The following is a 26,396-nucleotide window of genomic DNA, read 5'->3' as shown; positions in this document are numbered from 1 at the left end:
TTAAAGGGCAACTACCCTTGGATTCCTTAGTAGTCTCCAACACCAGGAAAATGGCTAACTCCCAAACCACAGGCGATGCTCCACCTCCTGATAAGGAGTCTAAACTGTTGGACGCATCTGGTAAAAGAGCAGCGTCCCAAGCAGCCAACATATAGAGAATTGTCAACACACAGGCTTTGCTGGCTAGGTACGATAGGGCACACTATGACGAGCTAGAGACCCTACTACACCTTCAGATCAATATAAAACAAGAGCCAATGATCTCATCCAGGAAGGCAAATTCATAACTAATACCTCCATTCGTTGTGCTCTGGATGCTGCAGACACTGCATCCCAAGCTATTAATACCAGTGTCCTTTTACACAGACATGCGTGACTACGCATTTCAGGCTTCAAACCAGATGTTCAATCTACCATATTAAACCAACCGTTTGACCAGGAACACTTATTTGGGCCTAGTGTAGATTAATCTCTGGAGAAGATGAAAAAAGATACTGACACAGCCAAATCAATGGGAGCTTTGCAATCGCAAGCTCCCAGAAGTTCTTTTCGTCACTCCCCTTATAGGGGCGTCTCTAGAGGTTTTACCACTGAAGACCCCTCCATTTCCGACAAGAGTCCCACCTAGACCTAGTCTACCAGAGGCTATTACAGAGGAGGCTACAGGGGCAATAACAAGGGTAGAGGCAAAAACTACCAATATTTGCACTGCCTCCACCCCCAAACAATGACTTCCCTCCACTCCTCCCGGGCCACTCTACTCCGGTCGGTGGAAGATTGCTACAATTCCTACCTGTCTGAAAAACCATTACCACCGACAGGTGGGTGAGACATATCATCCAATCTGGTTATTGCCAAGAACTCACTTCAACGCCCCCCAAACATACCACCCAAACAGCGTCCAATGTCGACAGAGCACGTAACACTTTTAAAACAAGAGGTGCTTTCCCTCCTACAAAATCATGCAATAGAACTAGTTCCCCTGCATCGCCAAAACACAGGGGTTTACTTCCTGTACTTTCTCATTCCAAATTAGGACGGAACCCTGAGACCCATCTTCGACCTCAGACCATTAAACCGCTACATACAGTCAGACCACTTTCATATGATCACTCTTTAACAGGTCCATCCTGTACTCAAACAAGGCGATTTCCTTGCCACCTTAGATCTCAGGAACGCCTACTTCCACATTCCCCTTCACACTGCTCACAGGAAATATCTTCGGTTTGTAGTAGACAGTCAGCATTACCAGTTCAAGGTTTTCCCATTCGGAATTCACCACAGCACCCAGAGTCTTCACAAAGTGGCTGGCAGTGGTAGCAGCCCACTTAAGAAGAAACAATTCTTCCCATATTTGGACAACTGGCTCATAAAAGCCAAGTCACATACCCAGTGTGTAAATCACACGCACACCACAATCCAACTACTTCACAACTTAGGGTTTACCATAAACCTCACAAAGTCTCACCTCCAACCGTCCCACATCCAACAATATATAGGTGCTGCAATAGACACCTCAAAAGGCCTTGCATATCCCAGTCCAGCCAATATAGAAAGCATGCAAACCCTTATAACAAAATTCCAGCCGCAACACTCACTTCCAGCTAGAGTGTTCATGCAACTCATAGGGATGATGGCCTCCTGCAAGACTCCAGACGCGCCCCTTACAGGAATGCTTAGCACGTCAGTGGAACCAAGCTCGAGGTCAGCTAACAGATCTGGTGTTGGTGGACGGCTGCACACATCGCTCTCTGCAGTGGTGGAACACCCAAAACCTTTCCAAAGGGCGACCGTTCCTAGAACCGGTTCCACAGATTGTGATAACAGCAGATGCATCGCTCCCCTGCTGGGAAGCTCATCTACTTCATCACACCAAACAGGGCACATGGACACCTCAGCAAAAGCTACTCCACATCAACCACTTGGAGTTACTAGCAATCTTTCTGGCATTAAAATCATTCCAGGAACAGATATCCGGCAAAGCTGTCTTAATCCGCACGGACAATATGACAGCAATGTACTATTTACAAAAACAGGGGGGGGGGGGGGGGGGGACACTCTCTGCAGCTCTCTCAACTAGCACAGAACATATGGAGGTGGGCTATTCCTCAAAACATTTCCTTTTAGCCAAACATCTTCCAGGAATTGAAAGTCGCATGGCAGATCTGTTAAGTCGTCGGACACAACAGATTCACGAGTGGGAACTTCATCCACAAGTTCTTCAACCGTTTTTCCAAATGTGGGGGCAGCCAGAGATAGATCTCTTCGCCACACATTACAACACAAAATGTCCAAGCTTCGCCGCCAGATATCCACACCCATTTTCCCAAGGCAATGCGATATGGATGAATTGGTCAGGCAGATTTGCGTACATTTTTCCGCGCCTCCCACTCATTCCATTAGTGGTGTGCAAGCTGCAGCATCAGTCATTAACACTGATCCTGGTTGCTCCAACATGGGCCAGAAAACCATGGTACATAACATTACTGGAACTATCAGTAGTCCCGCACCAAAAACTACACCTCTCCACGCAGAACTTAACACAGAACCATGGAGAGATCAGATATCCAGATCCAGCACAGTTCAACCTGGCGATCTGGCTCCTGAAGTCCTATAATTTGGGTACCTCAATCTTCCACCTGATTGTGTGAACGTGATCAAAGAGGCTAGGCGCCCCACCACTAGAGCCTGCTATGCAGCCAAGTGGAAAAGATTTGTTATATACTGTAACAACAACACCATCAATCCTTTAGATGCCTCCACCCAACACATCATGTGTTACCTTCTGCTTCTTCAAAGATGTAATCTAGCATACACATTGATTAGATTACATCTCGCTGCCATAGCAGCTTACCTACAAATTATCCAGTATTAGGGGTGTCTTTCATAGATTCACATGCCTGAATCATTCCCCGTCGTCGAGACGGGAGCCTCCGGTACATAAAAAAGTAATGTCCTATAGACATACATAGAGAAAAATAGGCCTAAGGGCCTCCCCTTAGTAGCCTATCCTAGTCCTTATGTAAAAAGGACCAAACTCTTAGAGCCAGCCAATCAGCTGTCGCCTCCCTCTAGAACCTTCCTGGCAGGAGCCTCAGTCCCTCAGATTTTCGTACGCACCAAGCTAGGTAGGCGTAATATAGTTAGAGAGAGACGTGAGTCCTTCCAGGGGAGGCGGGAGGGTTGCATGTTAATCTATGAAAGACACCAATACTGGATAACTGCTGTTACAGGTAAGTAACGCGTTTCTTATCCAGTATTAGGGGTGTCTTTCATAGATTCACATGCCTGAATCAGAGTAGTTAGCAATACATTATGCACATTTCCGATGTAACATGCCATATAGATATTTAGATAATACACATATTACCATATCAGGTTGAAACATTGGCATACGTCAAAACAGTAAATTAGTAAAGAATGTGCATACCAGGATGGCGGGATGTTGGAAGGCTCACCTCACTGGAATAGATGGCGAAGCACCGCCTGGCCCACTGCCGCATCCTTCGTAAGCTCAGCATCCAGGCAGTAGTGTCTGGAGAAGGTGTGCGGTGACTTCCACGTCGCCGCTCTACAGATGTCCAAAATCGGCACTCCAGCGAACAACGCTGCTGATGTGGACATCGCTCTGGTGGAGTGCGCTTCCACCCTGCCTCTTAAAGGCCGTCCGGCCCCGTCATGGCAGAATGCTATTGCTGAGGAGGTCCACCTTGAGATGCTCTGTTTTGTTAGAGGCATACCCAACCTTGGCCTACTGTAGGCCACAAATAGCTGCGATGACTTCCTGAAGGTCTTTGTCTTGTCTATATAAAACTTAAGACACCGTTTGAGATCCAGAGAGTGGAGTGTCCTCTCTGCTGCCGTGGTAGGGTTTGCAAAGAAGGAACGTAGAACCACCGGCTCGTTGAGGTGAAAGTCTGAAGGTACTTTCGGTATGAACTTGGGATTTGTCCTCAGCACCACCCTGTCCTGTTTGAACTGCATGAAGGGTTCCTGAATGGAGAGCGCTTGTAGCTCGCTGACTCTCCTGGCAGATGTTAGAGCGAGCAACAGAGCCGTTTTCCATGAGATGTACTTGATGGAAGCTCGATGAATGGGCTCAAAAGGGTGCTTCATGAGTTGGTTAAGGACCAAGTTGAGGTGCCACGTCAGTGGGACCCGTCGAGGTCTTGGGAAGGACCTATATAGACCCTTGAGGAACTGTTTGATAAGCCTACTGGACCAGAGAGACGGGCTTTGGAAGTCCTGGTAAAACGTGAAATTGCAGCCAGATGCACCTTTATGGATGCGTGCGCCAATCCAGACTGTGCCAAGTGCAGTAGATATGGCAATATCTGTTCAGGCGTGATATGAAGTGGTCTCAGGCCCTTCTCTAAGCACCATACGCAGAAGCGTTTCCATTTGAGAGAGTAGGTTTTGTTGGTACTGTCCGCCCTCGCTTTTGCTAGCACGTCCCTGCATTCCTGCGGGATGTTTAAATGACAGAACTCTCTGTGCTCAGGAGCCAGGCCGATAACCTGAGCGATTAATGGGTCCTCCATTCCAACCTCTGCATAAATGCGAGCTACAATTTCTTACATGGAAAGTCGCATTCCTTGTGGCCATTATAAAGTGAACTACAGGCACTAACTTTTCAAGAACCATTTTTACAACTCCATCATAAAAAAGTGGTTCTCAGGAAAAATTCCTTCCTAAAGTTATCTTTCCCTTCCATCTCAACCAATCTGTTGAGTTGCCAGTATTCTTCTCGCAACCACACAGTAGCAGAAAGAGCTCTTCATACTAGACGTAAACAGGGCACTCCTTTACTATATTGACAGAACAAAACCTTTTCACAAAACAAAACAACTTTTTGTATCCTTCTCACCACCACATAAAGGCAATCCCATATCAAAGTCTGAGATTGCAAGGTGGATTGTCAAATTTATAAAAATTTGCTATCGCAAAGCAAAACGTACACTATCTATTCCCCCTAAAGCCCACTCTACCAGCAAAATAGGGGCTTCAATGACATTTTTAGGGAACATTCCCTTAGATATCATCTGCAAAGCAGGTACATGGTCTACACCGCACACATTCACAAAAAACTATTGTGTAGATGTGCTGGCAAAACAACAAGCTAGTGTGGGCCAGGCTGTACTTAAAACACTATTTCAAACTACTGCAACAGATACTAGTGGTCGCCGCTAAGGAGGAGTACTGCTATGCAATCTATGCACAGTGTGTGATTTGCAGCTCGTATACCTCGAACAGAAAATGCTACTTACCAGTATGCATCTGTTCTTGGCCTGTAGAGCTGCAGATTCACACCCTCCTCCCTGGCTACCTTTATCTGTTCCAGTATTATTGTAACGCCCTGAACGTCTCAGGATCGTTTAACAGACACGACAATGAGGACGCAACCACTTGTGAAGGGTTAGTTCTTTTAATGAAGGCAAATAAAATACAAAGAACAAACAAAAGTTATAGTCACTGGAATCCTCCAGGCTAAGTACGTTACCAGCCCACAGCACGGATGGTCCTAACCGTCCTCTGCATATACGCCGATCCCGGCGTATGCCAACAGAGGGCAGAAATGAAATGGCCGACAATGCCAATCGGTAGGCTGTGAGGGGCACGAAGAGTGTTGGGGAGAATCGAGGAGTCAGGGAAACACCCAGCCGGGGTCTCTACCTGAAGGGAGCAGCCGCTCAACCTCTTCCTCAGACTGCACCGGGACGCGGAGTCACCTCCTGGTGATGCGTCACCGATACCCCAATCACAAGCAAGAAGACTGAACCGAGAGCAGCCGCTCGATCGATCCTGTGGACTTCCGAGTCTGTAACGCGGCAAACACCTCCTGGTGTGCGTTACAGCTGGCAGTCCCAGTGTCTCTGGTCGGGCTGGGAGTTACGACTCCAACCAGCAAAAGCGCCACTGCGCTTGGACTCAGCCGAGTCAAAAAGCGAAGCTCAATGGTTGACCGGTAGAGCTTCCGGGTCCTTCACAGGTGACGATGGGGCAAGACACGGCCCAGGGAGTAACGACTCGACCTACCTCCGTTCTTGCCTTACTGGATCACCACTCCGGAACACTGCTCTTCACGAAGCAGGTACGTCGGTGTAAACACAATATCCGACAGCCTTGTACCTCCCGGTTCCTCCCTTTATAGGGCGTGTTTTCCTTGAGTTATGTAACAGCTCTCCTGTTTACATAAGGGCGTTTCCCTTGAGTTATGTAACAGCTCTCCTGTTTACATAAGGGCGTGTTTCCCTTGAGTTATGTAACAGCTCTCCTGTTTACATAAGGGCGTGTTTCCCTTGTATGACAGGAATTCTTGACAATTATCTTAATTAGATACAAGATACATGGACATCTATTTCTGTTTCTCACAAAACTCCATTATTTCCCTTCTTGGCGAAAAAACAATCTGAAGATGGAGTCGATGCCCATGCGCACTATTGTCCAAAGGAGGTGTCGCCCATCTCGTGACTTCCAAAGAATTATTCCAATACAACAACAAAGTGCAAACATCCAGGCCCAACACCAGATGGCGATCTATGCACAATGTGTGAATCTGCAGCTCTACATGCCAACAGATGCATACTGGTAAGTAGCATTTTCCTTCTCAGTGCGATCACATCAGCTGATCACATGAGTGAGTTCCATTGCTTCTTAGTGTAGCTGCCCTACACTGCCTTTTTCGCAAATAAACTAATGGTGAGGACCAGGGCAGGTTGTTTGCCAAAAGTTGACGCTCCTTTTCATGTTGGGCAGTCCGTTACCCTTTGAACGTTCTTTACTCTGCCTCACTGCTCGAAGTAGGAGGAAAGACTCCCATCTACTGGATATGAAAAGAGGCTTAAGCTTTTCCTTTGATCGCTCCAAAAACACTTTGGAGGCTTATTAGCTTTTTGTGGGGTTCGCAGGGCAAAGAAAGGTATTGTAAGAAAGTGCCCTCTTTTTGCATGGTTGCCCCCACTTTTGGCTAAACTGCTGATGTGCTTTGACTGAGTTTGCCCTGGGTTCCTGCCAACCAGGTACCCAGGGCCTATGTTCTTTCCCTAAACTGCATTGAAAACAAAACCCAATTGGCACTCTTTGGCCACAGGTCAGTCCCTTGTAAATGGTACCAAGGGCACTGTGGCCAGGGAAGGCCTCTAAGGGATGCAGCACTTATTGTCCACCCTTAGAGGCCCTGTACCTTTACACACACACTGCCTTTGCAGGCTGCATGTTTTGGTGCAGAACAAAGTGAAAAGTCGACATGGCACAAATCCCTGTGTGCCATGCCTACAACCCACTGCCCTGGCATAGGTTAGCCACCCCTCTAGCTGGGTGCACTATACCAGTGGTGAGGGTACATGTGCATGAGCCCTGTACCCCTACAGTGTCTAAGCCAATTCTTAGACATTGCTGTAATGCAATTGAGTATATGGTACTGGGAGTTTGTCATTACGAACTCCACAGCACCATAATGGCTTTACTGAAAACTGGGAAGTTTGGTATCAATCTTCCCAGCACAATAAACCCATACTAATGCCAGTGTGGGATTTAATGTAAAATGCACACAGAGGGCATCTTAGACATGGCCCCTGAAAAACGACCTAACACTAGTGTCCAGGCTGAGTGGCTGCTCGCCAGCTGCCATCACCAGACATGTTTCTGGACCCCCGGGTCAAGAGTCTGCTGCTCTTTGGGTCTGAAACAATGCACATCCTGGGACGAGGTGCCAAGCCTCCTCTGCCAGAATGGGAAGTGTCCACGAAGGGAGAGCCTTTGTGAGCTTCCCCAGGCCTTTTACTGGTTCCAGCAACTGGTCCCCACTGGTTCAGACCCCCACTTTGGGCAGAAGAATTGTTGGGAAAAGCAAGTGAGGAATGAAAGTTTGCCCACCTTTGCCAACCCCACCCCTCAGGTGGAGGAGACGAGGTGAAGCACAGCTCCGTCCCCTCCATCTTGCAGATGGGGGGACCCAGCCAACCAGAGTGAGGCATATGCCCCTCCACGCCCACACTGGAGGGTGGCATAATAGGGGGTGTACCCACCCCAAGGAAGGGACCCATTGGTCCCAACCTTTACCTACCTGTAACACCCCTAAATCCAATTATTTAGGGTCGACCCTGAACCTTGTCTCCTCAGACAAGAACCGACTCGCGAGAAAAGGCTGAAGAAGCCATGCTAAAGCTAAGAAGAGTACGCCCACTGACTTGGCCCAAGCCCTTCTGGCCTTTACCCACCTTGAACCTGCCCAAGTGAAATCCCGGTATCCTGCAGCCAGCATCCTCAAGAACCCTGACTACCTGCCCTCCACAGAAGACTGTCTCCCATGAGCACCGGATTTGCTCACCCACAGACTCTTGCTGCAGCCAAATCCGCGAGTCTGCACCAGACTCCCACGGCCCGAGTTCTAGTGGCCCAACACCACGAGGTGGTTTCCCCGGCGATCCTGACCTGAGGTCTGGTGAACTCTCACCTGCCTCTAATCTCTCAGCTAAGCCTGCAGCCTCTTTCTGGAGAATTCCCCCTGACCGCGACCGGACCTGGTAAGGGAAGCCCGACACCTAAAGACACCCCTGCATCCAAAGTCCCACAGCCTTGGGTGGCCCAACACCCTGTGTCCTGGCCTCTCCTGGCATCCCAACTTATATTTCCAACCTGTAGTCACCTCCAGAAGATCTCCGTCCCTGAGCCTGCAGTCTTTGTTGAAACCGGAGAATCCCCATTAAAATCAACAGGGCACCCGACACTAAACCTGCACCCAGACGCCCTTGCGCCTCTTTGGGTGTACTTTGGGTGCTAAAACGGATCCCCCTTTGCTCCCACAACTTTGTGGCCTGCTTGTGAGCATCCACCAACCTGAGGCCCTCTATCCCCAATTGGATAGCATTGGGCCTCCGCACTATGCACCCGGCCGCTCTAATGCAGCAGAGGGTGCTTTGAGAGTGCATCCTCGACCCTGGAGGAACCCTGGTTCTAACCCCAGAATACCAACTCCCACAAACTTGTACTTTCCTGCAAACAGTTAACTTAATTTTTCTCCAAAGGAATACATTGATTGTTTTTCTTAAAGTTGTTCTAAGCGTGGAGTTGGTTTTGTATGGAACATTGACAATACTGCAAATAACTAAAAACTGCTTTCTTACGTTTTCTCTAGGAAAAGTCCTGGTGTGATATGTAGTTATAGCACACGGAGTAGAAAAAGTAATCCAGAAAGTAATCTGTAAAGCAATTCAAAGTAATGTAACCGTAATTTCCACTATATTGAAAGCATTTACAAACCTGTCAGTCATTTTCTTTCAGCTTGCTTGTATCGTTCAACTTGCCTTGAAAATTACTTGTGCCAGGCTTGCTTGGTTTTAAGAAATAAATACAGCTACATAATATTTGTATACTAATCAAATTGGTCCGAGTTCACTCTTAGAGAGTGTGTCACCATTTGCTGATTGAGTGTGTACAACAAATGCTAAACACTACCCTCCAATAAAGCCTTACTGCTCGCCCACACTACCACAAATAGAGAGTAAGGTCCTATTTACTTTTACATCTGCCTACCTTTGGGGTTCCACTGGACTCTGTACACACTAAATCTCTTTTTGGTATAGTATATACAGATACAGCTTCCTACAGGTATGGCAGGGCAGAAATGGACTTTCTCAAGGTGGATAGTCCTCTGCATTAAGATCAGCCACCCAATTCGCCAAGGAGCAGCCTCCAGAAAGCTGGAAGGCTCATTCCGCCAAGGCTGGTGGCACTGCGTTGGCACACAGAGTGCCTGTCCTTGACATCTTTAATCTCCAAGATATAACTGCCAGAAGCCTAGTGTAATTCGGGTTCTCGGTCAAGTAAGCATAGGGACTACCTAACATCTGGTGGTCCTTTCTGGGCGCCTAGATGCTCCTTGGAGCGATTGCCGCGCGATACAAATTGGCACTTACATTACATTACATTACATCTATCAGGCAGTGTGGTGGGAGTCGGGGCACACATTCACAAAGCCCTTCTTCCTTGTAAGCCAGGTCCGAAGAGGAGAGCATTTCGCCCGGTCTGTCCTACAGGACTTATTTCGATCTGAGCCCAATCGACAGATGCTCCACCTTGGGAAGTACATCTTTTGTGTCTATTCTAACAGTGAAAAATCTATGGTCAGTAGTATCCATCAGAAGGGCAAGTTACCATAGGTAAAACACTTTCTGGTAAATACTCTAACTGCAGATTCTCTTTCAGGGGATGCTCTTCAATAGTCATAAGCACTGAATAGTCCCACCCAAGGACGTGTAGCATATACGAGACAAACACCTCTCTCAGTGCTCCCCGTGTGTCTGTATATGCATGTATGTTCGAGGCATGTGAGCTGTAGGGCACATGCTTTGGATACTCCTGCCATCTAGTGTTGGGTCCGGATGTTTGCAAGTTGTTTTTGTTCGAAGAAGTCTTTCCAGTCACAAGGTAGGGGACTCCTCCTTTCAGTGATAGTGCGCATGGGCATCGACTCCATTGTTAGTTTTTTTCCGCCATCGGGTTTGGATGGGTATTGCTGCACTCTGCTTCGGAATCGAGCCTCTGGTTCCCCCTCGGTGCCTCTCACTCTACCTCTACGATATTGCTCTCAATCCCGCTTCTTTCTTCGCGGTTCGAATCAAACCTCTAATATTCGACATTGCGATCGAAACCTTTCCGGGCCGCTTTCACAGCCCATCCGTGTCCGCTCGGCTCCTCGTCGATGGAACGGAATCTATTTAAATTCTGCCCTCTGTGCCAGGTGAAAAATCCACGCACAGACTCATCAGGTGTGTAATATGTGCTTGTCCCCCGAGCACATGGAACAAGACTGCGAAGCATGCCGCTCGTTCAGGTCGAAGAAAACTCTCCAAAATCATCAGGCTTGACGTCGTGAGATGCAGCGGTTGAATGTCACACCAGACCTCTTCGGCGAAGAATCTAAGCAGGAAGAGGTATCGGTGGCAAAAGACGAGCTGGCTGGCTTCGCCAATTGACTCCGGTTCCGACCTACAGATGGATCTCGATAACAATGATGTGCCACAGGACAAGGGAAACATGAATACTGAAGACGCCTTCTCTACCCCTCCGTCCCTAAAAAAATCTAAGGCTTTAGCGCCACCTTCGCCTCAAGGCCAAGGTCGGCACCGAGAAGAGGTTTCTCACACCCCTCCTCAGGGCTGGCACCGAAACACTCCGAAAAGCCTTCCGGCTCGGGACAAAGCCGGCCAAAGCCCACTTCCGAGCCAAAACCTTCAGTCTCCAAATCCAAGATTGGTTCCGCACCAAAATCTTCTAAACCTTAAAAACTTTTGGAGTCGAAATCCTCCGCACCAAAAGAACTTTCCAGCTCGGCACTGAAGTCCAAACACTTGCCGGCAACACAACCTGATCCAAATAAAGACACTGTACTGGCTGCATTGGGTCCAAAACAGAAAAAAAAACTGTACATCCATCTAGGTGCAGGACACATTCATGCCAAAACACCATCCTAGCCCAAACTTTCTGATGATAGCTCATACAAAATTCCTTTGAAAAGGAAAAGTTTAGGCACTAGCCCTTCATACTTTTCCATCTCTACCTCCTCCCTCTTCACCACAGCTTGATCCATTAAATATTACACCTAGCCACTCTCCTCAACTTGATACAGGTGACACTGACTAAGATGATATATAAGTACTGGATGCTTGGACGGATTACACTATTGATCCTCCACAGGATACAGAGCCTGATCTTTATCCTGCTAGGCCATCTCCACCTGATGACAATGTCATACCAACTACTTATTGCCAGGGCAGCTGAATACCACTGGGTAGAGCTACATAGAGTCTCAAGAAGATTTTCTATTTGACACTTTAGGTGGACATAAATCTAACCAAACACTCCCTATGCTCAAGGGTATGTTGAGGCATACGGACTTTATTTTTAAAGATCATGCCCATGCTAGAATTCTTACTCCCAGAGTGCACAAACAATATAAACCTCCCCCCACAGATCCTATTTTTATCAAGGGTCAGTTACCACTTGACTCTCTAGTAGTATTACATGCCAGGAAAAGAGCCAATTCTCAAGCATCTAGGGATGCCCCGCCTCCAGATAAAGAATCCATACTTATCGATGCTTCGGGCAAATGTGTAGCAGCATAATCAGCTAATCACTGGCGTATTGCCAATACGCAGGGCCTACTAGCAAGGTATGATTGGGCCCATTGGAATGTAATAGAACAATTGCTTCACTTTCTCCCAGACGAACATAAGGCAAAAGCTCAGGACTTAGTCCAAGAAGGGAAGTTAATTTCCAATGCTTCTATCAGATGCGCTCTAGATGCAGCTGACACCCCAGCTAGAGAAATAAACACTAGCATCTTGTTAAGACGCCATGCTTGGTTACGGATTCCATCTTAAATATACCATTTGATCAAAAACATCTTTTTGGCCCTGATGTTGATTTAGCACTCGATAAATTGAAGGATACTGATGTGGCAAAAACAATGGGAGCACTTCAATCTTTCTCAGACAGAGGTTCCTTTCGGAACCTCTGTTTATAGAAGAGGGTCCAAGTCTATTGGTACTGACCAGGGCACGTTTTCCTTCAAAGGCAATTCTCAATCCTCCTTTACAAAATGATTTTACAGAGGGGTTTATAGAGGAAAAAGTCCTTGGGGCAGAGGTAAAAACACCACACCCGCACTTCCTCTTCCTCAAACAAGCAGTGACTTCCCAACTCTTCCCACTGACTATGCCACACCTGTCAGCGGAAGACTTCAAAACTTGCTCCCCAGTTGGAACTCAATAACATCCGACAAATGGGTGCTTGAAATTATCCAACATGGCTACTACCTGGAGCTTACCAACAACCCTCCTCGATCCCACAAAATTTCACCAGACCATCTGCACCTTCTTCAGCAAGAGTTACTTTCTTTATTACAAAAAGGGTCAATAGAAACCAGTCCCACTACAGTACCAAGGGTCAGGGGTTCATTCGCTTTAATTTACGATCCCCAAAAAGGACGGATCTCCGATACCTATTCTAGTTCTGTGGGAGAACACTCCATTAAGTACTTCCTCTGTTACAGCAGAATGACTTGATGTCTACGCTAGATCTAAAAGACGCCTACTTTCATATGCCAATTCAATTCTGCTCATCGCAAATACCTCAGATTTGTGATAGCAGGCAAACGTTACCAATTCAAGGTACTTCCATTTGGCGTTACCACGGCCCCCAGAGTGTTCACCAAATATCTCGCTGTAGTAGCCGCTCTTTTCAGAAGACAATGTATACATGTCTTCCCTTACCTGGACCACTGGCTTATCAAAGCAAGCTCTTACCAGAGCTTTATACTACACACTCAGACCACAGTAAATCTACTTAATCAGTTGGGGTTCAAAATAAATGCACAAAAAACTCACCTGTGTCCGGCACAGGTGCAGTCTTATCTAGGAGCTTCCCTCAACACTCCCAAAGCTCTGGCCAATCCCAGTGTAGTCAGGATTCACTATATTCAAGCCACAATATTACTTGTCTAACCCAATCAATCATTACCAGCCAGAGTCTTCGTGCAACTCCTGGAAATAATGGCTTCCTGCATAGCAATTGTTCCTCTTGCAAGACTTCTCATGCGTCCCCTGCAGGAATGTCTAGCGCGTCAATGGAATCGATCCCAGGGTCTATTAACCGATCTAGTGTTGGTAGACCGCTGCACCCATCACTCTTTGCGGTGTTGAAACCCTCAAAACTTAGGGAAGGGGCGTCCCTTCTCAGACCAGATTCCACAGATTGTATTGACAGCAGACGCATCTCTAACCGGTTGGGGTGCCCATCTTCAACATCACACAGTAAAATGGCTGTGGTCAGACAATCGCAAACACCTTCACATCAACTGTCTAGAACTGCTAGCAGTGTTTCTAGCACTGAAAGCTTGTCTCACCCATTTTGTACACAAGACTGTCTTAGTCCGCACAGACGTAACCGCAGTGTACTACTTAACGAAATGGGGAGGGGCACGCACTCTCCAACTGTCGCGCCTTGCACAAAGCATTTGGAACTGGGCAATTCATCACAAAATGTATCTCCTAGCAAAGCACCTTCCAGGAGTAGCCAATCAGATTTCAGACCTGCTTAGCAGACAGTCAGCAAGTCCACAAGTAGGAACTTTACCGTCAAGTTCAGCTCCCCTACTTCCAAGAGTGGGGATTTCCACAAATATCTGTTCGCTACAGCGTACAACGAAAAATGCCCAAACTTCGCATCCAGGTTCCCACACCCAGCATCCAAGGGCAATGCTCTATGGACGAATTGGTCTGGGATATTTGCTTACGCTTTTCCGCCTCTGCTACTAATTCCATTTCTGGTTCGGAAGCTCAGGCAAACATCCCTCACGTTGATACTAGTTGCACCTACTTGGGCTCGTCAACTTTGGTACACCACCCTATAAGAGCTCTCGGTGGTTCCACATCAAAAATTACATCCCACACCATCTCCTCGGACTTCAGGAGCCAAATCGCTAGATTGAGTTCTTTGAGATTTGGATTGTCTAATTTCTCCATGGCTTTGAGAGAGTTTGGTTATTTACAGCTACCACCAGACTGTATGAAAATTCTCAAAGAGGCTAGAAAGCCTACTACTAGAGCATGTTATGCAGCAAAGTGGAAACGCTTTGTTGTCTATAGTAACATCAATCATATCAATTCACTTGATGCTTCTGTGCAAAACATTGTTTATTTGTTCCATTTACAATAATGTGGATTAGATTACACATCCATTTGTTTACATCTAGCAGCTGTAGCCGCATACTTACAAAACAGACATCGGTCTCTATTCAGAGTACCACTGATTAAAGCATTCATGGAGGGATTAAAGAGTAATACCTCCAAGGATTCCACTTTCTCCAGAGTTGAATTTAAACATAGTTCTTACAAGGCTAATGAGCCTACATTTGGACCATTGCACAAATGTCAACTACAATTCCTATCCTGGGAAGTCGCTTTCCTCGTAGCAGTAACCTCACTAAGGAGAGTTTGTGAACTCCAGGCACTAACCATACAAGAGCCTTCCTTTCAACTTCACAAGGATAGAGTGGTTCTTTGTACTAATCCTAAATTCCTCCCTAAAGTAGTTTCTGCTTTTCATATCAATCAGTTGTTACCTGTTTTTTTTCCTCAACCTGATTCTGTAGCAGAACGAGCTCTACATACTCTTGATGTTAGGCAAGCTATTGTTTACTACATAGAAAGAACCAGATACTTCAGGAAAACAAACCAACTATTTGTTGCTTTATCTCCCCCTCACAAGGGCAATCCTAAGAACTTGGTTAGTACCTCCTAGGGCACATTCCACTCACAAAATAGGGGCTACTATGGCCTTGGGAAATATCCCCATAGCTGACATTTGTAAGGCAGCAACATGGTCTACACCGCACACATTCACCAAACACTATTGTGTAGTTGTGTCCTCAAGACAAGTAGCGAATGTAGGCCAAGCAGTACTTATAACAGTTTTTCAAGCAAATACAGCCACTAAAGTTTAGCCACCGCTTTGGGAGATCACATGCTTTGCATAGACTATATAGCAGTAATCTACAGCTCGCATGCCTCGAACGGAAAATGCTACATACCCGGTAGGCATCTGTTCTTGACATCTAGAGTTGTAGATTCACATGCGCCCACCCACCTCCCCGATCTCCTGTAGTGGTTGTAGTTCTTAATTTACATTAATACGCATGGACATCTCTATTTTACACTTCTAACTCCATTTCTCACCCTCTACGGGAAACAATCGAACAATGAAGTCAATGCCTGTGTGCACTATCACCGAAAGGAGTCGCCGCCTACCTCATGACTGGAAAGACTTCTTCGAATAAAAGCAACTTGCAAACATCCGGACCAAACACTAGATGGCAGGAGTATGCAACACATGTGAATTTACAGCTCTGCGTGCAAAGAACAAATGATTACTGGGTAAATAACATTTTCCATATGTGTGTGTGTGTATGTATGTATGTTCGAGGCGTGTGCTGTAGATATACATGCTTTACATACTCCTGCCATCTAGTGTTGGGTCCAGATGTTTGCACGTTGTTTTTCATTGAAGAAGTCTTTCCAGTCTCGACTGAAGGTGACTCCTCCTTTCGGTGATAGTGTGCATGGGCATGAACTCCATTGTTAGATTGTTTTTTGCACGTTTGGACGTATAATGCTGCACTTCAGTTCAAAACCGTTCTTCGGGTTCCCTGCAGTGCGCAATTCACTCTACTCTAGACGGAATTGTTTCTGTAAGCATTTCCCTGTCCTCTGCGTACCAAATCTGAAAGAAACACGTTAGCTATAGATTCCTTACCTTAGAATTACCCCCAGGCGTCAGACTGGATCCGGATTTTTTTTTTTTTAGTCATCAGTACCTCTCCGCGTCGGAAAGTGGCGTCGGTCGACTCCGCGTCGGTCGTCTGTGTCGTGGTCACCAGAATGACGTCGCAGCAGATACTTAGACGCCGCCCTCATGCTCTGACGTCATTTCTTTCTTTTTCAGCGCCAGCCAGCGCAGATCCGGGAAGAGCGGTACCTCAGTCATTTTTTTACTAACTTTTTCTCGACTTTTGTTGACTTCTTATTTTGAGTCTTTCACTCCTAAGGTGCACGAGGGATGCCCGGTTTCAACCCATACGGTTCCGGTTATCGGATGATGTCGGTGGCGGATCAACACCGCGTGTCTTTTTTGCCTGGAGCGCAAACACTACCCCAAGTCGTGCTCCGACTGCCGGTCAGTGGCGCCAAAGGCTTTGCTGGAGCGGTCTCGAAAGCTGCTTGAGCACTGGCAGTCGTCTCCGCGCCGTTCAAGGTGCCGGTCGCGAAGGAGGTCGAGGGACCGTTTGAAGAGCTACCATCATTCCGGTTCCAAGTCTTCGCACTCTGGGTCGGGTAAGTCGAAGCATATGTAGTCAAAGAAGCATCGTCGCTCTTTGACTTCTCCTCATCGGGCGCCGAGCCCGAAGTCAACTCCGTGTTTCCCTCCTTTTCCGGAACCCGGAGCAACTCCCGCCCAGCTTCGTACTTCTACGAGGCGATGCACCCCATCTTTGGCCGGCCCGAACCCTCCGGTGTACTTCGGGCCCCGCGGACTCGGTTGGGGGTCCTAGGCCTTCTCCGCCGGCAGCTCCGGTGCTGCAGGGCCCCCTTGGGTTCAGGCCTGGATCCGTATCTGTGCCGGTTGGCCTGATTATGCCTCCACCGGTGCTGCTTCCTCTTGCACCACTACCGCGTTCGACGCCGGTCGCCATACCTCCACCCCCGGCTGGCGTTGACCCTAGCCTCCATCCCGACGTGGACCTGAATCTGGATGGGTGGCGTCTGACGCCTGAACCAGCGTCAGGAGGGGTTTTTCTGCCCCTGTTCACTCCTGGGGCCCCTTTTCAACCAGAAAGGCACCCAGATACTGAGGAGGAGGACTGGTCAGGTGACCCTCTAGCTGACCAGGAGAGGGAACAGGACTGGAGAGAGGAACTGGGGGATGCCAGTGGTTTGGACACCTCGCCTGACCTTTGCATTTTTTCTCCTCTTACCGTGGCTACGGAGGAGGGAGCGTCCTACGCAGTGGTGTTGCGTAGGGCGGCCGAGGCTCTCAACCTCGAGCTTCCTACGGTGGTGTTAGGACTAACCACCTGACAGAGGTGCTTCAACCGGTTGCAAGCTCTTCGGAGCCCTTGCTACCATTTAATGAAGCCCTCACTGACACCTTTTTGGGCACATGGTCCAGGCCCAACACGGGGGCTCTCGTGGACAGGATGATTGCCCGACGCCACCACCTGGCTCTGGGCGACCCCCCCCCTTTCCTTCCCCAACACCCCACCTAGGAGAGCTTGGTGGTCCAAGCCTCTGCTTCCAAAAGCGCCTTCCCTACTGCTCCACTGGAAAGGGAATCCAAGAAGCTGGACCATCTTATAAGAAAATGTTCTCTTCCGCCAGCTTAGGACTGCGGTCTGTAAATTCTGCATGTCTCTTGGGCCGGTATTCCCACTCGGTGTGGTATACGGTGGCGCAAGTGCTGCCTCTGTATCCAGAGGAGGCCTGGGCAGTACTCTCCCAGGCTGTCGCCGCCGGGAGGGATGGAGCAAAGTTAGCGATACGTTGTGGGCTGGACACCGCCAACTCTCTGGGCAGGACCATTTCAACGTCGGTAGCGCTTCGTCGCTACGCCTGAATGAGGTAGACTGATTTTCCAGAACACGTTGATGGACTTGACATTTTATGGGCTTTGCAAATAGTCCGAAGGGGCTACTCCCTCCCCTTCGAGACTACACCTCCAGCCATACCACCGCATGTCTGAGGATCACCTGGCTCTTCTCCAGCAGGAAGTTTTGTCTCTCTTGGCCAAGGGAGCCATCAAGCGTTTTCCTGTCCCAAAAGTAGGTCGTGGTTGTTACTTCCACTACTTTCTGGTTCCCAAGAAGGACAAGGGCCTGCGTCCTATCTTGGATCTCAGGGATGTCAACCGCTTCTTCCAGAAGAAGTTCAAGATGTTGATGCTGGCTCAGGTCTTGTCTGCCCTCGACCCAGAAGACTGGATGGTAGCATTGGACTTGCAGGACGCTTATTTTCACATCCCCGTCCTGCCGGCGTTACCTACGGTTCACGGTAGGCCACGAGCATTTTCAGTATACCGCGCTCCCCTTTGGCTTTACCAGCGCCCCTCGGGTGTTCACAAAAGTGATGGTGGTGGTTGCAGCTCATCTGCACAGATCAGGGGTTTCACCCTTCCCCTATCTAGACGACTGGCTGTTGAAGACGGGCTCGCCCCAGGCAGTAGTCTCCCACCTCCAGACTACGGCCGACCTCCTGCATTTGCTGGGGTTCTCCATCAATGTGCCAAAGTCATACCTGACCCCCTCTCAGAAGCTCCTTTTCATCTTAGCGGTTCTGTACACGACGCAGTTTCGGGTTTATCCTCCCGAACATGGAGTCTGGGATATTCGGGCTACGATTCCGATCTTTCATCCTCTATCCCGTGTTTCGGTCAGAATGACTGAGGCTGCTGGGCCTCATGGCCTCCTGCATCCTGTTGGTCGATCATGCCAGGTGGCATTTACGGGCTCTTCAGTGGGACCTGAAGTTCCAGTGGGAGCAGCATCAGCGGAATCTGTCCGATTACGTCCAGATCTCGGAGGGCACTGCTCAGCAACTGCAGTGGTGGCTCACGAACCAGGATTGGGTCAATGGCAGATCCCTCTTCCTTCCCCCACCAGCACACACGGTGGTGATGGACGCATCCCTTCTGGGATGGGGCGGCCACATGGGAGAGGTGAAGATCAGAGGCCTCTTGTCCCTGTCTGAGTCCGGACTTCACATCAGCCTTCTGGAGCTCCGGGCGATTTGTCTTGCACTGAAAGCATTCCTTCCCTCTGTCCAGGGAAGAGTAGTGCAGGTGTTCACGGACAACACCACCGCCATGTGGTACTGCAACAAACAAGGCAGGGTGGGGTCGTGAACCCTATGTCAGGAGGCCCTTCGCCTCTGGAAATGGCGGAAACATCAACACCTGGTGGTTCAACACCTGGCAGGTTCCCTGAATGCCAGGGCAGACTAACTCAGGCGCATGATGGATCACGAATGGCGACTTCACTCAGAGGTGGTGCAAGGTCTCTTTCGACAGTGGGGAGAATCTTGGTTAGATCTATACGCCACCGAAGAGAACACGCAATGTCAGCAATTCTGCGCACTGGAATTTTCAAGGCGGCACTGGCTAGGCAACGCTTTTGGTCACGAGTGAAGTTGCGGTCTGTTGTATGCCTTTTTGCCTATACCACTTCTGCCAAGAATGCTGAAGATCAGGCGTAACCGGGCCCAAGTCATTCTTGTGGAATCCGGATTGGGCACGAAGAGTCTGACATCCTGAGCTACTCAACATGGCCATCGATCCTCCGATCAGACTGCCTCTTCGGAAGTATCTTCTGTCGCAGCAACAGGGTAGGGTCCTCAACCCGAACCTGTCCAGTCTCCACCTCCTTGTGTGTAGATTGAGCAGCGGCAGTTGACGTCTTTCGACCTGCCTCCTGAAGTCTGTGAGGTAATCTTGGCAGCCAGGCGTCCCTCCACTAAGACTGTATACGCCTGCCGGTGGAACAAGTTTGTGGCATGGTGCACAACAAAGGCTGTGTATCCCCTTTCTGCCCTCTTTCTGAAGTTCTCTTGTTCCTTCTTTCTTTAGCCCAGCAGGGCTCTGCTCTGGGCACTATCAAGGGCCATCTTTCAGCCATCTCTGCCTTCTTTCAGCTACCAGATCAACCTTCTCTTTACAAGTCCTTGGTAGTTAACAGTTTCTTAAAAGGCTTAACGCATCTTTCCTCCAATCCCCTTCGTTATACCTCAGTGGGACTTGAATCTTGTTCTTACATATTTAATGTGCACTCACTTTGAACAGCTTCATAACTGTCCTTTAAGACTCTTGAATCTTAAGACTGCTTTCCTGGTAGCCATCTCTTCTGCTAGAAGGGTGAGTGAGCTCCAGGCCCTTTCTTCCAAACCTCCTTTCCTGTCTGTCAATCCGGAAAAGGTGGTTCTCAGGACCCGTCCATCTTTCCTTCCTAAGGTGGTCACTGCCTTCCAGATCGGGCAGACCGTTACTTTGCCCACCTTCTTTCCGCCTCTGCATCCTTCGAAGGAGGAACAGAGGCTCCAACGTCTGGACCCAAAACGTGCGCTATCTTTCTATCTGGATCGCACAAAACAGTTACCGGTGGATGACCAACTCTTTGTTGGCTACGTGGGCGCCAAGAAAGGTCGAGCCGTACACAAACGCACCATTTCTCGATGAGTTGTTTTGTGTATTAAGGCATGCTATTCTCTAGCTAAAAGGGAACCGCCAGTCGGGCTATGCGCCCATTCCACCAGGGCGACGGCAGCCACTAGTGCTTTGGGAAGAGGAGTTCCTCTAAATGAAATCTGTCAGGCGGCCACGTGGGCATTCCTGCATTCGTTTACAAAACGCTACTGCCTGGTCAGCCAAGTTCGGAGAGACAACTTCTTTGGCCGTTCTGTTCTCCAGGACTTTCTGGTGTGGTCTTGGTTTTCAGACCCACCACTAGAGTTGGTATTGCGTGGGTATCTATTCTAAGGTAAGTAGTGTATAATGTGTTTCTTTCAGATCAATAAATTACTTACCTTCGGTAACGATATATCTGTAAGAAACAGTTATAGATTCCTTACCGCCCCACCTTTCCTCCCCGTTCTGCAAACTGATTTCTAGGGTTAAGGACATCCTTTCAGAGCCCTAGTATTGTGCACCAGTGGTCAGTGTCTTGCATGGCTCTGTGTTTCTGGCACGGAAAGTAGTGTACAGAACTGACGTCAGAGTTTGAAGCGATTGCCGAAGAAGATGATGGCCTCTCAGTCCCAGAGTCCGATTCCGAGATTTATTCAGAGTCTGAAGATGTGCCTCTGCGACAGGGTGCCATGAGTACCGAAGACCTCTTTCCCCTAAATCCTCTTCCAAAACTTATAAGGCTCCGACACCACCTCTGCCTTCTGGCCAAGGTAGGCACCAAGACAATGTTTCTGACGCCCCGCCTCACGGCTCAGGATCGAAACAAACCCTCAAGCCTTCCAGCTCGGGACCGAGTCGGCCAAGATTACCTTTGGATCTGAAATCATCGGACTGTGAGGACAAATCTTGTTTGGAGCAGAAACCCTCCGCTCCGAAACACAAAAATGCTTCGGAGCCAAAACCCTCTGCTCCGAAACACAAACACGCTTCGGAACCGCAGATGTCCACCACCCAAGACAAGTCGATTTTGATGCTGAAATCTAAGTACACTGTTCCTGAGCCTCCCGAACCAATTATGGATGTCTTTAAAGCTAAATTGGATCCCAAACAGAAAAAACTCTTTATTAATCCTGATACTGGACATATTTTGACTAAAACACCAGCAAAACACAAGCATCCTGATAAGATTCCCTTAAAAAGGAAGGACAAGGCTACCAGCCCTGTTTATCCTGCCCCACAACCCTCTCCATCCCCACCTTCTTTTCCACCCTTAATAGAAGATGCTTCATACATAACACCTCCGGGATCTCCACGGACAAATCCACATGTGGATCATGGTGAAGATGATACTCCTTTGACTGCAGACCCATGAAATGACACCTTTGACCCTCCAGGAGACAATGAGCCAGACCTTTACCCAGCAAAATCATCACCACCACCAGATGGTCATATGGCTTATCAACAGCTCATTGCTAGAGCAGCAGGTTATCATGGAGTTCCATTGCATAAAGAAACATTAGAAGAGGACTTTTTATTTGAAACACTTTAAGTCCACATACAGGTCAATTCAAACACTCCCTATGCTTAAAGGCATGATGAGGAATGCCGATATCTTTGTAGACCCTGTCAGAGCACGTATTTTAACTCCAAGGGTGGATAAGAAATATAAACCTTCACCATCAGGTCCTATGTTTATTAAGGGTCTATTACACCTTGACTCCCTAGTAGTGCCCAATTCTCGCAAAAGAGCTAACTCGCATACCTCTGGGGATGCACCTCCCCCAGACTAAGAATCCAAACTTATAGATGCCTCTGGAAAACGAGTAGCTGTTCAAGCTGCTAATCATTGGCGCATCACAAACACACAGGGCCTACTAGCCAGATATGACAGATCACACTGGGATGAAATGGAGCAACTACTCCAATATCTCCCAGACAAACACAAAAATAAGGCACAGCGGTTAGTTGAAGAGGGGAAACTCATATCTAACTCCTCAATAAGATGTGCTTTAGACGCAGCAGACACTGCAGCTAGACAAATCCATACCAGCATTTTCCTTAGACATGCATGGCTTAGAATCTCAGAAATTCATTGCAGAGAGCTCCATCCTCGACCCCTCCCAATGCAGATTCCGCAGCAACCACAGCACCGAGACCACCCTACTCACCGCCACAGATGACATCCGCAACCTCCTCGACCAAAGGCCACATCCCAGCCCTGATCCTACTTGACCTCTCCGCAGCCTTTGACACAGTCTCCCAACGCACACTCACCGCCAGACTCCAACGCCAGCATACGGGGGAACAGCCCTCAAGTGGCTCCGCTCCTTCCTCACTGGCAGGACTCAGAGTCAGACTGCATCCCTTCCTGTGGGGATCCAGAGAGATCAACTGCGGAGTACCTCAAGGATCATCACTCAACCCTACGCTTTTCAACATCTACATGGCCCCCCTCGCCGCCATTGTCAGACAGCACGGACTCAACATAGTCTCCTACGCCAATGACACCCAGCTCAACCTCTACCTCACCAAGGATCCCGTCACCACCAGACTCAGTTTCCAGTAAGGAATGAAGGACGTCTCATCCTGGATGAGCAGCAGCTGCCTGAAGCTCATCCCGGAGAAGACAGAGGTCCTCGGACCCTCCCCTACCGCTTGGGACAACACCTGTTGGCTCACTGCCCTACGCAGCCCGCACACCCCCCACATACCACGCCCGGAACCTCGGCATTGTACTAGACTCCTCCCTCTCCATGACCCAACATGTCAACACTGTCTCCTCCACCTGCTTCAACACCCTCCGCATCCTTCACAAGACCTTCAAATGGATCCCCCCCCCCCGAATAAAAATAAAAAAAAAACTGTCACCCACCCACTCCTAACCAGCAGACTAGACTACGGAAACATAATCTATGCCGGATTCAACAAGTGTCTGCTCTGCAAACTCTAGACCATACAGAACACTGCAGCTAGACAAGAACACATCACCCAGCTCCTGCAAGACCTCCACTGGCTCCCCGTTGAGATAAGAGTAACATTCAAGTTACTCACCCATGCCTTCAAATGCCTCCACAACACCGGACCTCAAAACCTCAACAAGAGAATCTCCTTCCACATACCCAAGAGAAACCTCCACTCTGTCGCCCTTGCCGAAACGCCGCGTATCTGCTGAGCCAGAACCGGCGGAAGAGCCTCCTCCTACATCGCGGCCAAGACCTGGAAAGAGCTGCCGATCGACATCAGACGTGCCCCCCTCTCTGAACATCTTCAGGAAGACCCTCAAGACCTGGCTCTTTGACTAAACGGAGCTGCTTACCAACAGCCCTCTTCCCTCCAGCACCTCGAGACTCACGGGTGAGTAACTCGATTTACAATTCCCTGATTGATTAGGCGGTTTATGGCTCAAAATCCATCTCAACAGCCCCTTTGATAAGGAACACCTGTCTGGTCCTGTAGTTGACCAGTCCTTAGAAATAATGAAAGAGACTGAAGTGGCAAAATCTATGGGAGCGCTAAAGTATCCACCTAATAGAGGCTCCTTTCGCCGCTCATTTTACTGAGGGTGCATCTGCGTGAGTGTCAGATTCAGGATGCCTAGTTTGGGCAAGCCTCCTTTAAGCACCTGTTTGGGTAAATTACCCTTGGAGTGTATTAACTTTTTCGGTATTCGTCCGCAGGATTCTGGGAATAGGCTTGCTATTCTATTCCGTGCTTATGACTATTGAAGAGTATTCTCTGAAAGAGAAGGATGAGTTACGTACATTTAAACCTAGTTCTCTTTAAGGGGTATACTTGTCAGTCATAAGCAACCCACCCTCCTCCCTGGATCAATACCATTTATAGTAGCACTCTTCCTTAGAATCACTCCACATGATAACTGTCACCTGTGTGGCATGATGTGAGCATGGAGGAGTTGGAGGTCTTAAAGACACAGCGCTAGTTTTATTCAGTTGTGGTTTCTCTATGCAGCCTAGGGGTTAACATGCCTTATATTACTTTGCCTATTTCCTTGAAAATAAAGGCTATGTTTAAACAGTAAAGGTGTGCATGTTCTAGGTTACAGAAATGCTAAATAGAAATGTATTTATTTAAAAAGACAAATCCAATGCAGTTTTAGCATTTTAGCCTATTTGGTGGCTCAGGCTTCATGTATATGTATGTTTATATACATGTTTATATACATGCATACATGTATATGTATGAGGGTACTTCTACATATATATATATATATATATATATATATATATATATATATATATATATATATATATATATATTTATTTTACATATGCTCCGAGGTCCCCGCATGTGGGCGGGACTATTACGTGCTTATGATTTTGATGATTATACCCCTGGAAGAGAACTAGGATTACAGGCGAGTAACTTATCCTTCTTCACTGCCCACCCACCTTTTTGTACTGTAGAGTGGTCTCTTCTCGCAAATCTAAAAATGTCCCTTATTGGAGATCTGCACATTGGTACTTCCAATTGTTTTTCTGGCCTGCTTCTAAGGGTGCAGAAAGAGTAGAATATGAAACAGATGGTGTGCAGTAGTGTTGCTTATATGCGACTCCTTTCCATCACTTCCGGGGCAGAAAGAACTCCATGCAAAGCTGCACGGTTCCACCTAGCAGCATGCAAGAGCATTGCTTTGACATTTCTGGATCCAGTCTGGCGCCTGTGGAATATTTCAAAGGCGAGAAATCTGTGGTTAGAGTATCTATCAGAAAGAGCCTTATTAAGGGGAAGTCAGTTGTTCTAGTGAGCAAACAAACTTTAAATTACACACATGATGATAATTTATGTTTTGCAGGTTATTTTCTTTTATTTGAGCTGCATTCCAAGGTCTCAACATTCCAAAACATTGGAAAGGTTATGTTCCATGATGCCTTCTAATCCTGGACTGGCTCTAAGGTAAGAATCCAGAGAAACAGTATATTTGTGTTTTGACAGATTGTTAATAGTATATATTTTCTAGCATACTCTGTAATTCCTTTTCTCCAGAAATGTATTTGAAAGTTGAAATGTCCAACAATAAAAATTATATTTTTGATCGAATTGCAGAATCCTCACCTTTTGAATCCTCTAAAGAGCTAGATAGGATCTGTAAATGTTTTCTTTCCAATAGCTCCCGATCATTGATAGGTGCGCTGTCTAACCCTGTGGCATCTCTGGAAGTGACGACACATGGCATGGATCTAGGCTTCATCCCTGGGTGCCAAGGTCGGCTCCTCTTTTTCCACACGCTTTGATATGAATCTGAAACTGTTCCCAAAGGTTTAATTGTTTTACTGATTTTACACAAAGTTCATTTTGACAGTGTACATTTGACTTTTCCACTGAAACTACAGGATTTATTAAGCTGTGCCAAGCTTGTAGGAAACTGGTATTTCTGATGGAGACTTCTAATCACAATTTCTCTCCTTTTGAATATTTGCCATGCCGGTTACTTTCTTTCCTCACCACCAGGCACAGATCATTAGCTATCTCTTTGAGACTTATTCACCTCACACTTTACAGTGTGCAAGGGAAAAGTCACCTCCCAAAATGACCAGTTTTAAACCATGAAAGGTCTTTTGCAAGCAAATGGTTGTGACAAATCCTCATCACGTTTGCTTGTGGTGCCTGGGGTCGAGTAACAACTCCAAGGTCTGCAGTGACTGCGC

At 47.8% G+C, this 26,396-nt stretch overlaps 1 protein-coding gene across 1 annotated transcript in view; it reads left to right on the top strand.

Annotated features, from left to right (window-relative positions):
* Positions 1 to 26,396, top strand: part of ZFC3H1 (zinc finger C3H1-type containing) — an 844,920-nt gene that overhangs the window by 772,044 nt on the left and 46,480 nt on the right. The window contains exon 31 of the mRNA XM_085652529.1: positions 25,544 to 25,644. Coding sequence (XP_085508655.1) covers positions 25,544 to 25,644 — 101 coding nt within the window. The remainder of the gene's footprint in view (positions 1 to 25,543; positions 25,645 to 26,396) is intronic.

This window comes from Triturus cristatus, chromosome 4_1 (assembly GCF_964204655.1).
Source record: "Triturus cristatus chromosome 4_1, aTriCri1.1, whole genome shotgun sequence".
In the NCBI taxonomy this organism is placed as follows: Eukaryota; Metazoa; Chordata; class Amphibia; order Caudata; family Salamandridae; genus Triturus; species Triturus cristatus.
This window is presented reverse-complemented; position numbering and strand designations above follow the sequence as displayed.